General features: G+C 63.9%; 1 protein-coding gene across 2 annotated transcripts; it reads left to right on the plus strand.

Moving 5' to 3' along the window:
* The first annotated feature begins 2,973 nt into the window (after positions 1 to 2,973).
* Positions 2,974 to 14,091, plus strand: TONSL (tonsoku like, DNA repair protein). Of its 2 annotated transcripts, none has more exons than XR_011258939.1 (26): positions 2,974 to 3,054; positions 3,155 to 3,250; positions 3,400 to 3,542; positions 4,075 to 4,258; positions 4,588 to 4,717; positions 4,940 to 5,111; positions 5,185 to 5,299; positions 5,839 to 5,984; positions 6,066 to 6,218; positions 6,376 to 6,501; positions 6,615 to 6,792; positions 7,179 to 7,258; positions 7,359 to 7,448; positions 7,783 to 7,855; positions 7,952 to 8,115; positions 8,197 to 8,320; positions 8,438 to 9,195; positions 9,302 to 9,378; positions 9,705 to 9,855; positions 9,938 to 10,016; positions 10,369 to 10,670; positions 10,810 to 10,981; positions 11,474 to 11,801; positions 12,179 to 12,252; positions 12,505 to 12,638; positions 13,837 to 14,091. XR_011258939.1 is itself a non-coding variant. In XM_069599573.1 (26 exons), the coding sequence occupies exons 1-26, from the start codon at positions 3,030 to 3,032 to the stop codon at positions 14,028 to 14,030; spliced, it is 4,116 nt and encodes a 1,371-aa protein (XP_069455674.1). In that variant the 5' UTR covers positions 2,974 to 3,029; the 3' UTR covers positions 14,031 to 14,091. The 2 variants fall into 2 exon arrangements, 1 of the variants encoding a protein (XP_069455674.1); XM_069599573.1 differs by having other exon boundaries at positions 11,626 to 11,801.
* Positions 14,092 to 14,117: the final 26 nt, after the last annotated feature.

Here is a 14,117-nt window from a genome sequence, read left to right on the forward strand (position 1 = left end):
GCCCTGCTGAGACCAGGCTCCCCGCACTCACGGCTTCAGTACCAAAGAGCTGGTTCCCTCCCCGCAGGCCAGCCCACCTGGGCCTGGAGCAGCGCCTGCTGGCCTGGCCCCCACTGCAGGCTTGGTGGGCAGGGCTACCCTGGCCTGTCTCTGGGGGCTGCTCTCTCCTGGCCCTCTGGTGGGAGCTGAGCAGAGAGGTGAAGGAGCTGTGGGGTACAGCTTGAGCCCAGTTCCTAGCAGCCAAGGCAGCCCTCCCAGGCCCAGGGCTCCCCTGTTCCCCACCCAGGGCATGGTGCTGGCAGGAGACGACTCCTGCAAGGCCGACTCAGTCTTGCCTACCCTCCGCAAAGAAAGACTCCACCCCAGCCACACCCTGCTGTGGTCCCACTGCCCTCCAGTGCTGCCCCCACCTGCCAGTGCGCACAGGCGAGGACATTCAGGTCCATGTAGGCTGCGTCTCCTGTGTGTGGAATGGTGCCATGACACCATCTCAGGTCTTTTGGGGCCAAACACCCACTCTGTGGGTTCCAAAGTGGCCATATGGCGGGGGCAGGACAGGGCAGGCTCGCCTGGTCCATGTGTGTGTGGGTGCCTGTGTGAAGCTGAGGCAGCAGAGGGCTAGGCCACCTGGCAGCTCTCCTGGGTGGGCAGGTGAAGATGTGTAACTGGGGGGGTGAAACCAGGGCCGGGCCAGCCATGTTGTGTGTGTGTGTGGAAGGCTGGGAGGAACGGCACTTTGCCGCCCCAGGTCAGCTGCGCACGGAGGAGCACAGCCCAGGAGCTCCACTGGCCTGCGAGCCAACACTGGGGGGTAGGGGTGGGGTGGGGCTGGTGCCCAGCACCCCCCGGTAGGGGTGTGGGTGTCTAGGGGTGCCCAAGACTACTAATCTATCCCACAGCCCCACCCTGTGACAGTCACCTCAGCAGCTGAGCCTTACAGCCTATGGAACCGGGCACCCTGGGACACTAGTGTGTTCTTGGCCACCGATGGAGACTGGTGCCATGAACCTGCTGTGGCATCTCACCAGGAGTCACTGGTTTACTAGAGGGTGTCCAAGTCATGTTGTTAGAAAGGAGAAGGCCCCAGCGGTCTGTCTCCAGGATCCCGGTCCATCTTAGCATCCTGAGCTGGTGAAGGTGGGGGTGCAACCTCGGCACATGTAGGGGCAGGCCTGGGGGCACAGGTCGAGCCCCACTTCCCCCTCTCACCCCACTTCATTTTAAACACTACATTTCTCAGCCCAAAGTAAGACATTTACAAAAATAATAAATAATTTTTTAAAAAGAGGAGTCAAGAGGTATTTTTACAACATACTATGTTGCTTTTGTGGTCTGTAATCTCTTTGGATACTTTCTGTCTCTATCTATAGTTTTTAAAAAGTTTCAAGCCAAGTTTTGTTTGTATTTCTTTACAAGACAGCCTCACGGATGGGCCTCCCAGCCAGGGGCTAAGGCTGGCCCCAACCTGCAGTCTCCCCACCCCAGGCCCCCAGCTCTTGCTGGCAGTGCCTTGGATGCGCATCCCTGCCTGACCGGTGGGGAAGGCCAAGGCTAGAGAAGCTGAGTGCTCTCTAAAGTGAGAACAGGGCCAGAACCTGAGCTGCCCCGTGGATGCTGGTGCTGGAGGGCTGGAGGCACAGAGGTGTTGGGGTTTTGGGAGACACCCTCCCTGTTCAGCTGGGACAGTCTGTTCCCACGGCTTAACTCCCCCATCCCCACCCTGCATCTCACTGTGCCCCTGGAACCTCACAGCCTGCCTGCCAAGCAGCCACCTTGGTTTCCTGTCCCTGGGATCTATGTTAGGGACGATGGGGGGCAAGGGAGAGCAACACACCCTTCAAGGAGGCTGAGAGTAGGCCCTCCTGCAGCTCCTCAAGCTCAGCCTCACCCCACCCCTGCAGCCACCCACTGGCCCTGGGCAACCTTCCCTGGACCTGTGGACCAGCCACCCTCCATACAGCTCCCTCCCCAGCAGGACTTGCTGCCCATCCACTGGCTGAGACTTTTACCCCATTGGGTCTGATTCTATTTCTGATTCTTTGCGACCCCATGGACTAGCCAGCCAGGCTCCTCTGTCTATGGAATTCTCCAGGCAAGAATACTGGAATGGATAGGCATGCTCTTCTCCAGGGGATCTTCCTGACCCAGGGATCAAACTCAGTTCTCCTGCATTACAGGCAGATTCTTTACGGTCTCAGGGAAGCCCCATTTTATTACATTTGCCTCCCAGTCCTTCCAGACCTCCTCTAGGGCCTTTGGGGCGCCAGCCCTGACACCTAGGGTCCAGGGACCCGCAGTGGCAGCGGGGACAGAGAGCCACACGGCCTAGCAGGTGTTTGGTTCTCCAGGCGTGGGGTACAGGACGAGCACTTAGAGGTCGCCAGGGCTCCCCACGCCCTGGATCTCCGGGCTCTGAGGCCACAGCGCTCCAGGCTCGGATCCTGACCCCTTTACCTCTCAGCACACGACGGTTTTGCAGTTTTAACGAGCGCACGCTGAGTTTTCCAGGAATACAACCGTCGAGCACACTGAGTTCAGTTCATTTTGGAACTCAAACCCCCCTCCCGCCGGCAGCACTGGGGGTCGGAGTCCCCGCGTGTGAGGACTCCGGCGCGTTCGCGGCTGATGCAGGTTCTGCAGGGACACAGATCCGAGGCCTCAAGTGCCCGTGGTCCCCGAGGCCTTCCTCTCCTCCCCTGCGAGAGCAGTGCGTTCCTCAGGCCAGGTCGCGCGGGTGTCCAGAACAGCAGCAGCAAGCGGCGGGAGCCTGGGAGACCTCACCCTAAGGGCGGCTGCGATCGTCGGGCGGGGCCCGGGCCCCGCGCGCGGAAGACTGGGGTGCTGAAGGCGCCTTCAGCGCTCACTAGCGCAGCCCTACTACAACTCCCAGGATGCTTTGGGCGCCTGGACTACACCTCCCGGGATGCTCCGCAGCAGGACGGGGCCTGCGCGCGGGGCCAGGGAGGGCGGGGCCGCCGCGCCAGCAGAGAGCGCGGGAAGTCCGGAACCCGGGGCGCGACGAGTGCAGGATGAACCTGGAACGCGAGCTTCGCCGTGAGTTCAAAGAAAAGCGCACGAGCGCGGGGGCTGGAGACTGCCCTGGCCCTCCCGGACGGAGAGGCTCAGCTCTCAGGCCTCGTCCCTCTCTCTGCAGAGCTGAGCAAGGCCAAAGCTAAGGCCCAGAGGAGCGGCCAGCTGCGGGAGGAGGCCTCCGTCTGCCACCAGCTAGGGGAGCTCCTGGCCAGCCATGGTGCGTGGGGTGGAGTAGGGGCCGTAGGGCCCTGGGACCGGGAGGACCGGGGGTGGGGGCTTCCTGAGTACCGGCCGGCCTCCATCTCACTGGCCTTGCTGCCCCTGGCCCACTGCCCAGTCTAACTGAAGCCTGTCCCGCCCACCTAGGCTGCTATGCGGAGGCACTGCGAGAGCACCAGCAAGAGCTGCAGCTCCTGGAGACCGCCGACGACCCCCTGGGCTGCGCCGTGGCCCACCGCAAGATCGGAGAGCGGCTGGCGGAGATGGAGGACTACTCGGCTGCCCTGCAGGTGGGCGGAGACCGGCCCTCCCCAACGCTGGCCACAGTCAACTCTCCGTGGTTCGCATCTCCTGGGGGCAGAGCCTGCTGGGTCTCTGTAGTCCAGGCCTCTGGCTGGAGGGAAAAGGGGGACATGGTGCGATGCGGCTTCAGCTTCAGAGAGCCCTGCACCAGCAGTGGTCACCTGGTCCTTGGATGCATGCACCACAGCCTCTCCTGGGAGCGTGGCTCCAGAAACCACTGATGAACATGTTCTTGGAGTTGAAATCACCGGGGGCTGGCTGGGAGTGATTTCAGACCCTTTATCCACACAGAACTGCCCTGGCTTCTGTGTTCCCACATCACCAATGACTCCCAGGCAGTCTCTCCTGGCGTGACTGGCTGGTTAGCATGTGGTGCCACTGTCCCCGCAGGAGTGCTTGGCATAGAGGAAACAATGTGTGTGCAGCCTGGCTTCGGCCTGCACCTGGGGGCTTGGGGGACATGTGGGGCTTGCTTGCAGTGGGGATTGGCTCACAGTGGCCATTCTTCTGTCCCCACAGCACCAGCACCGCTACCTGGAGCTGGCATGTGCCCTCTCCAACCACGTTGAGCAGCAGAGGGCCTGGGCCACCATTGGCCGCACCCACCTGGACATCTATGACCACCACCAGTCCCAGGACGCCTTGCAGCAGGCACAGGATGCCTTCGAGAAAAGCTTGGCTATCCTGGATGAGAAGCTGCAGGGTGACTGTCCTTAGGCCTGGCCCTCCCCCACTTTGGCTTCCTGTACTCTGCAGGGAGAAGAGGCTACAGCCTCCCTGCCCATGTAGCGGGTCCCCTGTCTAGGTTTCCTTCCTTTGTGAGTCTGAGACTGGCCCTCAGAAGCCCCCCCACCCCTCCCCTCACTTTGCGGCCCTGTAAAGCCCATGCTCCTCCTGATTCCTAACCTTGGATCTGGCTGCCTTTGCTCTATTCCCTTCACTATCTGGAGCAGAACCCCTGGCACGTACAGGGAGAGGCTGCAGACCCCGAATGGGGGTGGGGCACTGAGTGTCTGCAGGGGCGTCTTCCAGGTTCACTGCCCAAGCGAGAGCTGAGTGAGATGAGGACTCGAGTCTACCTCAACCTGGGCCTCACCTGTGAGAGCCTGCAGCAGGTGGCCCTGTGCAGTGCCTACTTCAAGAAGAGCATCTTCCTGGCCGAGTAAGGCCCCACCAGGCCCCAGGGGGATCTGGGTTCCTGCCCCTGGAGGAAGTGGCCAGGGCGAGGGCAGCCAGCTGGCTCACCCCTGCGCCGCATCAGTCTCCTGGGAGCAGAGGCTTGGCTTGACTTTGTGGGGCCGGAGCCCTCGGTGGGATCAGTGGGTGCCTGCTCTGCTGTCCCTGTGCAGGAGCCCCAGGCACCGACAGCCCCATCCCCCCACAGGCAGAACCACCTGTATGAAGACCTGTTTCGAGCCCGCTACAACCTGGGGGCCATCCACTGGCGGCGAGGGCAGCACTCACAGGCCATGCGCTGTCTGGAAGCGGCGCGGGAGTGCGCACGTGTCCTGAAGCAGGGCTTCCTGGAGAGCGAGTGCTGCCTGCTGCTCTCACAGGTGCCCTGGGCTCTGCCCTCAGGTGGGCTTGGACCTTCGGGGGCCTGCGGGCTTACCTTCCTTTGCCCCCTAGGTCCTCCTAGACCTCGGGGATTTCCTGGCTGCCAAGAGAGCCTTGAAGAAGGCCTATCGGCTCGGTTCTCAGAAGCCTTTGCAGAAAGCTTCAGTCTGCCGGACCCTGAAGTATGGTGAGCCTAGGAGGGGACCCCGGGGCTCGACCACCCAAGACAGGGTAGGGAGGGCTCCTTCCTTCAGCAGAGGAGGCCAGGGCATGCGTCCTTGGGGAGGGGGCACTGTCGGGAGGGGCCCATCCCTGCCACTTCCTGTTAGGAGGGGTCTCACTGTTCTCCGAGCTTCCATTCAGCAAGAAGTGTAGGAGGCATGCTGGGTGGTCAGGAGGCTGGTATCTGCTCATAAGCCAACGTCTTCACTGGCAGACCCAAGACAAAAGATGCCCTGCTTAACGGCAGGAGCATGGCTGAGTGGGACTGTAAGTGGAGCCGGTGTACTCCATTGATAAGTAATGGTCACCAGGGTCCCTGCCTGTGTCCCTGCCACAGGCCAGTCCCTACCCTGTGCTGACCTTAGTTGGTTCTCTTGCTGAGACCCCACGAGGTAGCCCCTCCTACCACCCCCTTATTGGGGGTGAGCAGGGGCTGGGTCTGGTGGGTGCTGGAGCTGGGTCAGGCCTGGCCCGGCCATCCCTGCATAAGGCTCTTTCTGGCAGTGCTGGCAGTGGTCCAGCTGCAGCAGCGACTAGAAGAGTCTGAGGAGAGTGACCCGGAGGTTGCCATGGGCATCTGTGAGCAGCTAGGGGACCTGTTCTCCAAGGCAGGTGACTTTCCCAAGGCCGCTGCAGCCTACCAGAAGCAGGTGTGTGCCAAGCGGGCGTGGTGGATGACAGGGGCTGCAGGGGGTAGCACAGCCCTGGCCTCATGGTGGCTGTCCCCCCAGCTGCACTTTGCGGAGCTGCTCAACAGGCCAGGGCCCGAGCTGGCCGTCATCCACGTGTCCCTGGCTGCCACTCTGGGGGACATGAAGGACCACCGCCAGGCTGTGCACCACTACGAAGCGGAACTGAGGCTGCAGGAGGGCAACCCCCTGGAGGTGAGCAGTCACGGCCCCGTCCTGCCCAAGGCTCCATCGCAGGACCGCCACCCTCGGGAGTGGGCATGGCTGGGGGAGGCTTGCACCCCCAGGGTGGCCACCCGCCATCTCGTGTTTGGGAGCAGGGGCCACAGCCGTCAACTTTGTGCTTCTCCAGGAGGCCAAGACCTGGTTGAACATTGCACTGTCCCGTGAGGAGGCTGGTGACACCTACGAGGTGCTGGCACTGTGCTTCCAGAAGGCTCTTGGCTGCGCCCAGCTGGCTGGGCAGCCCCAGCTGCAGGTGGGGAGTGCCCGCCTGCCCACGCTGGGATCCCGCACACAGCATCCCCGGAGCCCGACTGTCCGCGGCTCTGTCTCTCCCACGGCCCTGAGCTGGGTGCCCCCTCTCCTCAGAGGCAGATCTTACGGCACCTCCATGTGGTACAGCTGAGGCTGCAGCCCCAGGAGGCCCCCGGCACCGAAACCAGGCTGCAGGAACTGCAGGCGGCTGGAGACGAGGATGAGAGGGATGGGGAGGACGAGGAGGACGACGATGCTCTGGAGGCCACAGAGCTGGAGCTTTCCGAGAGTGGTGAGGCTGGCTCCCTGGCGCCTGCTTGGGGTGGCTGGGGCCAGCTCACGGGCTTCTGACTCCTGAGGAGGGAACAGCTGGGCACCCGGCAGGTGGAAGAGGGACGCCGTCCACTAGGCAGTTGGGTGAGAGGAACCCACGGTGGAGAAGCAGGTGCCGGGAGGACGGGCACCCCAGAGACAGTGGGGCTGGGCGGGCGCGTGCGGGTGTCTCGCAGTGGAGGACACCTGCGCCCCACGTCAGCTGCTCTCAGCAAGGGCAGGACCCGGGAAAGAAACAGCAGAGGTCTGGGGCTGGGGGAGACTGACCCACAGGGCAGTCTCAGCTCGGGAGGCCTCGGAGCAGGGACCGGTTCACATGGGGCGGTGGGCTTGGCTCTGCTACAGAGGACGAAGCCGATGCGTCCCCACCGCTGGAGGAGGATGAGGAGCTACGAGGCTGCCTGGGCCGGCAGAGGGTGAACAAGGTGAGGACTGCGGGCTGAGGACAGTGGCAACGCCCTTCTGTGGACACTGGTGCCATCCAGCCCCTCACGCTTCTGCCCCCACCCTGGGCTGTGCCCACAGTGGAGCCGGCGAAACGACGTGGGAGAGACGCTGCTGCACCGAGCCTGCATCGAGGGGCGGCTGGGCCGCGTTCAAGACCTTGTGAGGCAGGTAGGCACCCCCCTGCAGGCTGGGCTGCGCCCAGGACCTTATGAGGCCAGTAGGCACCTCCTGCAGGCTGGGCCGCACCCAGGACCTGGTGAGGCAGGTAGGCACCGCCCCCGCAGGCTAGGCCGTTTCCCCAGGGAACAGCGCAAGGCTTGAGGGCCAGAGCCAGAACTGGGCACCCTGTGCCTTCTGGTGGTGAGCATCTCTTTCTGCTGTGATCTGGACCAGGCCAGGCTGAGGGGTGCGCCTGTGGTGCTCTTTGCAGGCTTCAGTGCCAGGGAAAGGCTAGGCTGGTGGGGGTACTCGAGGCCAGGCTTCTTCCCATTCTTGGTCACAGGGCCATCCCCTAAACCCTCGGGACTACTGTGGCTGGACACCTCTGCACGAGGCCTGCAACTACGGGCATCTGGGTGAGCATGGGACAGGGTTTCTGGCCTGTGATGGGGAGAGGGAATGTGTCCTTCCCGAGAGAGGGCCTGGGAGCCAGCTCACGCACCTGTCCGCAGACATCGTCCGTTTCCTGCTGGACCACGGGGCTCCGGTGGATGACCCAGGTGGCCAGGGCTGTGACGGCATCACGCCCCTGCATGACGCCCTCAACTGTGGCCACTTTGAGGTGGCTGAGCTGCTCATCGAGCGAGGAGCATCTGTCACCCTCCGCACCAGAAAGGTGAGTGGACGCAGGCCAGGTGGGTGTGGTCAGCAGTAGGTGGAGCTACTGCCACCAGCCCTGCCCAACTGGTACCCCCAGGGCCACAGCCCACTGGAGACGCTGCGGCAGTGGGTGAAGCTGTACGGCAAGGATCTGGACAGTGAGACGCAGGAGAAGGCAGCTGCCATGGGGAGGCTACTCCAGGCGGCCTCCTTGGGTCGAGGTAATAAGCAGGGCCTCCTCTGCCCCTGGGGATTCCACTCCTCAGCCTGAGAGTCTTGGGCCCAGTGTGGCGGTCATGTGCCAGGCACTGTCTCACAAGAGATTACTCTCTCTGCAGCTCCCCACAGCTCCCAGGCTCCACAGACTCTCCCAAGTAACCATCTGTTTGACCCTGAGACCTCTCCTCCCTCAAGTCCTTGCCCAGGAACCCCAGAGGTCTGTGAAGCCAGCACCAGGGTGTCCCAGGGGCTGGCAGTGTCCCCTGTGGCCAGACCTCGGAGGAGCAGGCATAAAGTGGCCAGCAGTAGCAGCTCAGAGGGCGAGGACAACGCCGGCCCATCCCATCCCACCCAGAAGAGGCCCCGGCACGCCGGCCCAACACTGCAGACCAAGGCCCCGATGCCCAGGCCTGCCAGCGATAGGGAGGCAGCCACAACGAGTGCCAGCTGGGCAGCCTACCGGGTGGCCATGCATGGAGTGGGCAGTGCCCAGACCTGCCGCCTGGGCCCCAGTCCACTGCGAGGGCCCAGCGAGACCCCCATCCCCCAAGCGGCACTCATTCCTAAGGAGGAGTGCTTGGCCGGGGACTGGCTGGAGGAGGACTTCCTGATGAGCTCCGGTCACCGGGGCCGCCGCCCAGCCCGCCCCCAGAGCGGTGGGGATGGCGGCAGACACTGTGCCTCCGGCCCAGGCAGCGACACAGCACGCAGGCCCCGGGCCCAGGCCCGGCAGAGCCGGCTTCCCTATCTCGAGAGCCGGAGCACACCAGCCAGAGCAGACAGAGCCAACAGCCCGGCCACAGAGCTCACACGGAGCCCCGACATCCCCAGGGCCGTGGCACCTGCTGGAGAAAACCCCACAGCAGGCCAGCTCCTGGTGGGTGCTCATGCCTGGGGCAGAGTGCCACCCAAGCTGCGGGAGAGGATGGGCAGGGGCCTGTCTCTCCTGGCTTCAGCCCCTTCTTCCCTGCCCCCACCCCTAGGGTCAGGTCCTGCCCCCTCCCATCCGAGTCCGAGTTCGAGTTCAGGACAACCTCTTCCTCATTCCCGTTCCACACAGGTAAGGTGTCTCCTCCCGGCGCCCAGCTCTGTGCTGGGGCTGGTGTCCAGGCGCAGTAAAGGGCCCTTGTCGAGATGAGACGTGATGAGAGCCCGCCTGGCCCTATCCCTCGCCCCTGGGGGACTGCTAGTGGGGAGGTGCCAGCAAGCAGAGGCTCAGGAAGGCCCCGAATGGTCCAGCAGGCCCTGGGATCCCTAGGAGTGGCCCGGAGGTGCCCCGGTGTGCATGTTGCAGGCAGGCAGGAGAGGGAGGAGTTCCACACTCCCAGATGGCAGGGCAGGAACCTGGCTGGGGCCTGTACTCAGCCCGCGCTCGTGCCCACACAGGGAGGCCCACTCCGTGGCCTGGCTGGCTGAGCAGGCTGCCCAGCGTCACTACCAGGCCTCCGGGCTGCTGCCTCGGCTCTCCCTGCAAAAAGAGGGGGCGCTGCTGGCTCCTCAGGACCCCATCCCCGACGTGCTGCAGAGCAACGAGGAGGTGAGCGGCCAGAGCCAGGTCCCTGAGCTGGGGGCGTCCTCCAGGACTGGGGTCGGGGCCGCTCACCGCTGTTGCTCACCAGGTGTTGGCTGAGGTGACTTCATGGGACCTCCCCCCGCTGAAGGACCGCTACCGCCGGGCCTGCCAGACCCTGGAGCAAGGTAAGGGTCCAGGCAGCCCTGCAGAGGCCTGGGCAGAGAACTAGACCAGGCCCACGGCCTTCAGTCCCAGGACCCCAGGCATTGACCAGGGTCCCCCACCCCCACACCTAGCCTCAGGGTTGTCTCCCCTACCTAGCGGCCCCCTAGCGTGTAGGTAGTGGGGGCAGGAGGTGGCTCCATCTGGAGGTGGGTCAGCATCGCCCACCCTGGCTCTGCAGCATGCCTCGGGGCCCCGGGAGCTGCCCTGGAGCTCATGCTGGAGTGAGGGGCAGGGTGCCGCCTGACTGGCCACGGCCGACTCCCAGGGCAGGACAGGTAGAACCTGTCCTGGTGACACCACGTCCCTCCCCAGGGGAGCACCAGCAGGTGCTGCAGGCCGTGGAGCACCAGGGCTCAGCCCCCACATTCAGTGCCTGCTCCCTGGCACTGTGCCAGGCCCAACTCACACCGCTGCTGCGGGCCCTGAAGCTGCACTCGGCACTCCGGGAGCTTCGCCTGGCCGGGAACCGGCTGGGGGATGGGTGTGTTGCTGAGCTGCTGGCCACCCTAGACACCGTGCCCGGCCTGACCCTCCTCGACCTGTCCTCTAACCACCTGGGCCCTGATGGCCTGCGCCAGCTTGCTGCGGGCCTCCTGGGGCAGACCACCTTGCAGGTAAGAGGTATGGGGAACAGCAGCATCTGAGTGTCCACATCTAGCCCATCCCTGCTGGGGAGGTGCGGTTGAGAGCACTGGCTGGCGCCCAGATCCAGGTGGCAAACACCAGACCCTCTGGGGGCCGTGTCTCCCACAGAACTTGGAAGAGCTGGACTTGAGCATGAACCCCCTTGGGGATGGCTGTGGCCAGGCCCTGGCCTCTGTCCTGCGGGCCTGCCCTGTGCTTTGCACCCTGCACCTCCAGGCCTGTGGCTTTGGCCCCAGCTTCTTCCTGAGCCATCAGGCGACCCTGGGCAGCGCCTTCCAAGGTGAGCTACCGGCGCATCCACTCCCCGGCCCCAGGGATTCAGAGAGCCTCAAACCAGGGCACCAGCTCGGCTCTCGGGAGCATGTGGGTGGACATAGGGGTGGCTTGCCTGGCCTGGGCAGCTCCCCAGGACCCAGACCCAGTCCCAGCTACACTGCAGGCCCATCCCTGTTGCTCCCCAGCTCTGAGCATTCTGTTTGAGGGGGACAATTCTACCTGCAGTCCCAGCACCGAGAGGCAGGAAACTGGGCATCCTCCAGGAGGTTTTCCACGGAGGCCTGAGCTAGGAAGTGGGGCTCAGAGCTGGGAGCGTAGCAGAGGGGAGGAGGGGCTGGGACTTGGGTGGTAGATGGAGTGCCCCCACCCACTCCTGCCCCACCATGCGTGGGTGTCCCAGTCTTGGGGCCACCCTGTCATGAGTAGGGACAGGTCGGGTACCCAGAAGTGGTGGGAAGAAACTGAGCTCAGGAGTCTGGTGCTGCCCCTTCCCCAGCGTGAGACCCTGGGCCGGAGACCCCAGTGCATAGAGAATTTCCCAGTGCACAGAACCTCGGAGACAGTGACAGCCTCCCGAGGGTCACGAAGGCTCTGGGCCAAGGCCTGGGGGCAGGAAGGAGCCTGATGGAGGTTCTGGCCTTCATATAGACACCAAGTGCCTGAAGACACTGTCCCTGTCCTACAACGGCCTGGGCCCCACTGCCCTGGGCCAGGTCCTGGGGAGCCTGCCGGCCCACAGTCTCCTGCGCCTGGAGCTGGGCTCTGTGGCCACCGGCAAGAGCGACCTAGGCCTCATGGAGCCCGTGGTTCGCTACCTGAGCCAGGTACGCATTCAAGGGGGCACTAAGCCAGAGGCACCTTGACCCCCAGGACTGGGGGTGGGGGAGCAGAACAGGAGTGGGGAACGCTTTCTATGGACCCGCTTGCCTCGGGTTCCGAGGTCCTGGCCAGCAGGAAAGGCACCTGGGTGGCGCAGGTCTCCTGAGATCACGTCGTGGTGTGCCAAGTATGACCCACTCCTCTGGGTAGAAGCATTTCCTTCTGACCTGCAGACTTGGGGGGGACGCTGCCCCCTCTGGCTTCGGGGGTCAGGCAGGCTTCACTCCCATCATTCTCAAGGGATGGGGGCGGTGTCTGGCGCCCTGGGTGCAGGGCCTCTACTGGGACGCAGGGAGGGCAGGTGTCCCCCTCCGTTGTATAGGAAGGCTGTGTCCTGGAGCACCTGAGCATGTCGGCAAACCACCTGGGCGACAAAGACGTGAGAGCTCTGAGCAGGTAACGCCGCCACTGTCCTGTAGTCTGGTCTCATAGCTGGGCGCCTGGGGAGGCTGGGGCCTCACAATCTGCCTCCCTTGGGCTCTCACATCCCTCTGCTGGGTCCTCTCCTGTCACCTGTGTGCCACGGCCCATGCCAGGGCCACTGCTCCGTGGCCTCAAGCTTCAGTGGCTCTCAGGAGTGTCTGGTGTCACCTGGGGCAGCTTCCCCTCATGACGGAAACTGACCCCCGTGTTTCCACCCTGTCTCAGATGTCTCCCTCTCTGCCCCTCACTGGTCTCGCTGGACCTGTCTGCCAACCCTGAGGTCAGCAGTGCTGGCCTGGAGGAGCTCCTGTCTACCCTCCAAAAACGGCCCCAAGGCCTCAGCTTCCTGGGCCTGTCAGGTGAGCTCTGGGTGTGGCGGCCGCAGCTGCCCAACTGCAACTGGTGACACAGCCCATGCTCGGGGACCTGCCTGAGGCCCAGGTGCCTCCTCTTAAGGGGCCGTCCTGCCACTAGCTAGGCTGCAGGGTGGAGCTGGGGCCCCTGGGTGCTCAAGTGGAGGACAGTGCCCAGCATGCCCAGAGGCAGGTGCAACCCTCACCCCCCTAAACCACTGGGTGGGAGGCGCGTAGGCCTCTGCCTCCAGCCTGGTCAGCCCGACCCTCAAGACCGTGGCTGGGGGACCCACTGCCACAGGGACTTTTTCATTCCTATTGTCCAGAGGGAGGGAGGGCAGGTCAGCCTAGAGTGGCAATACCTGCCTCTGAGGGACCCTCCTGCTTCTGGCCAGGGTGCCCTGACCGTACCATCTAGGCCTGTGGCCTGACAGGTGGTTCAGTGGCCACACCTGTTGCAGGACCCCGTCTTGAGAACAACCCCAGGGAGGTGTATTGGGTGAACTGGGGCATCCTGCTGGGGCTGGGGGCAGGGCAGACCAGACTTAGCCCTCCAGGAGAACCAGGGCTGGGAGTGGGTGTGGTGCACAGGAACACCCCTGGGTTCCTCCTGCTGCTCGCCCCCTGCCCCACAGGGCCAGGCTGGTTCCTCCAGGAAGAGCCTCCTGAAGGCAGGCTGGTAGGCGACCTACCCCTCACTCAGGTGTTGGGCCGCTACCCACACATCTGGCTTCCCAGCACCTGCAGGCTCTCACCACTCCCCCTGCTGGGTACTTTGTGGTCTCTGAGGATTGAGCATTGGCAGTTCAGTGTCCTGAGACTCCCAAGAAGCCATGCTAGGTCCATCTTACAGACAGAGACATCATCAGACACTGTCAGAGGCACAGATGTGAACACACTGTCTGCTATAGCTGACCTCCCTCCTGCCTGACCACTGGCTGTGGGAGGGGTCTGCGGTCCTGGGCAGCCTCTGGGAGAGCACCCTCTATCCCTGAGAATGATCTGGCCTCTTCTGGGCTTTGCTCATGCCCCTCACTGCAGCTGTCGGGGCCTCAGGGGAAGTGCATATCGTCCCTAGGGCAACGCTGGTAAAGAAAAATGTCCTATGAGACCCGAGGCAACCCCACGGGCTCCCGCCGGGCTCCTCCTGTTGCATCCTGCCAGGAGCAGCTCCCCAAGGCTGACTTCTGCCTCCCCTCTGCAGGCTGTGCTGTCCAGGGCCCCCTGGGCCTGGACCTCTGGGACAAGGTTGTGGCGCAGCTGCAGGAGCTGCAGCTGTGCACCAGACGTCTCTCCGCTGAGGACCGGGATGCCCTGCACCAGCTGTTGCCCAGCCAGCTGGGCCCCAGAGTGTGCACCCTGGACCAGGGCCCCAAGCTCTTCTTCAGGCACCTCTAATTGGCCAGCCCCATGGTGTGCCCTCCCCAGGCCTCTAATAAAGAAGCCACTGCTGCTTCCACCCCTCTCTGCTGCTGCTCCTTGGAA

The sequence above is a fragment of the Ovis canadensis genome, chromosome 9 (genome assembly GCF_042477335.2).
Source record: "Ovis canadensis isolate MfBH-ARS-UI-01 breed Bighorn chromosome 9, ARS-UI_OviCan_v2, whole genome shotgun sequence".
Taxonomy (NCBI): Eukaryota; Metazoa; Chordata; class Mammalia; order Artiodactyla; family Bovidae; genus Ovis; species Ovis canadensis.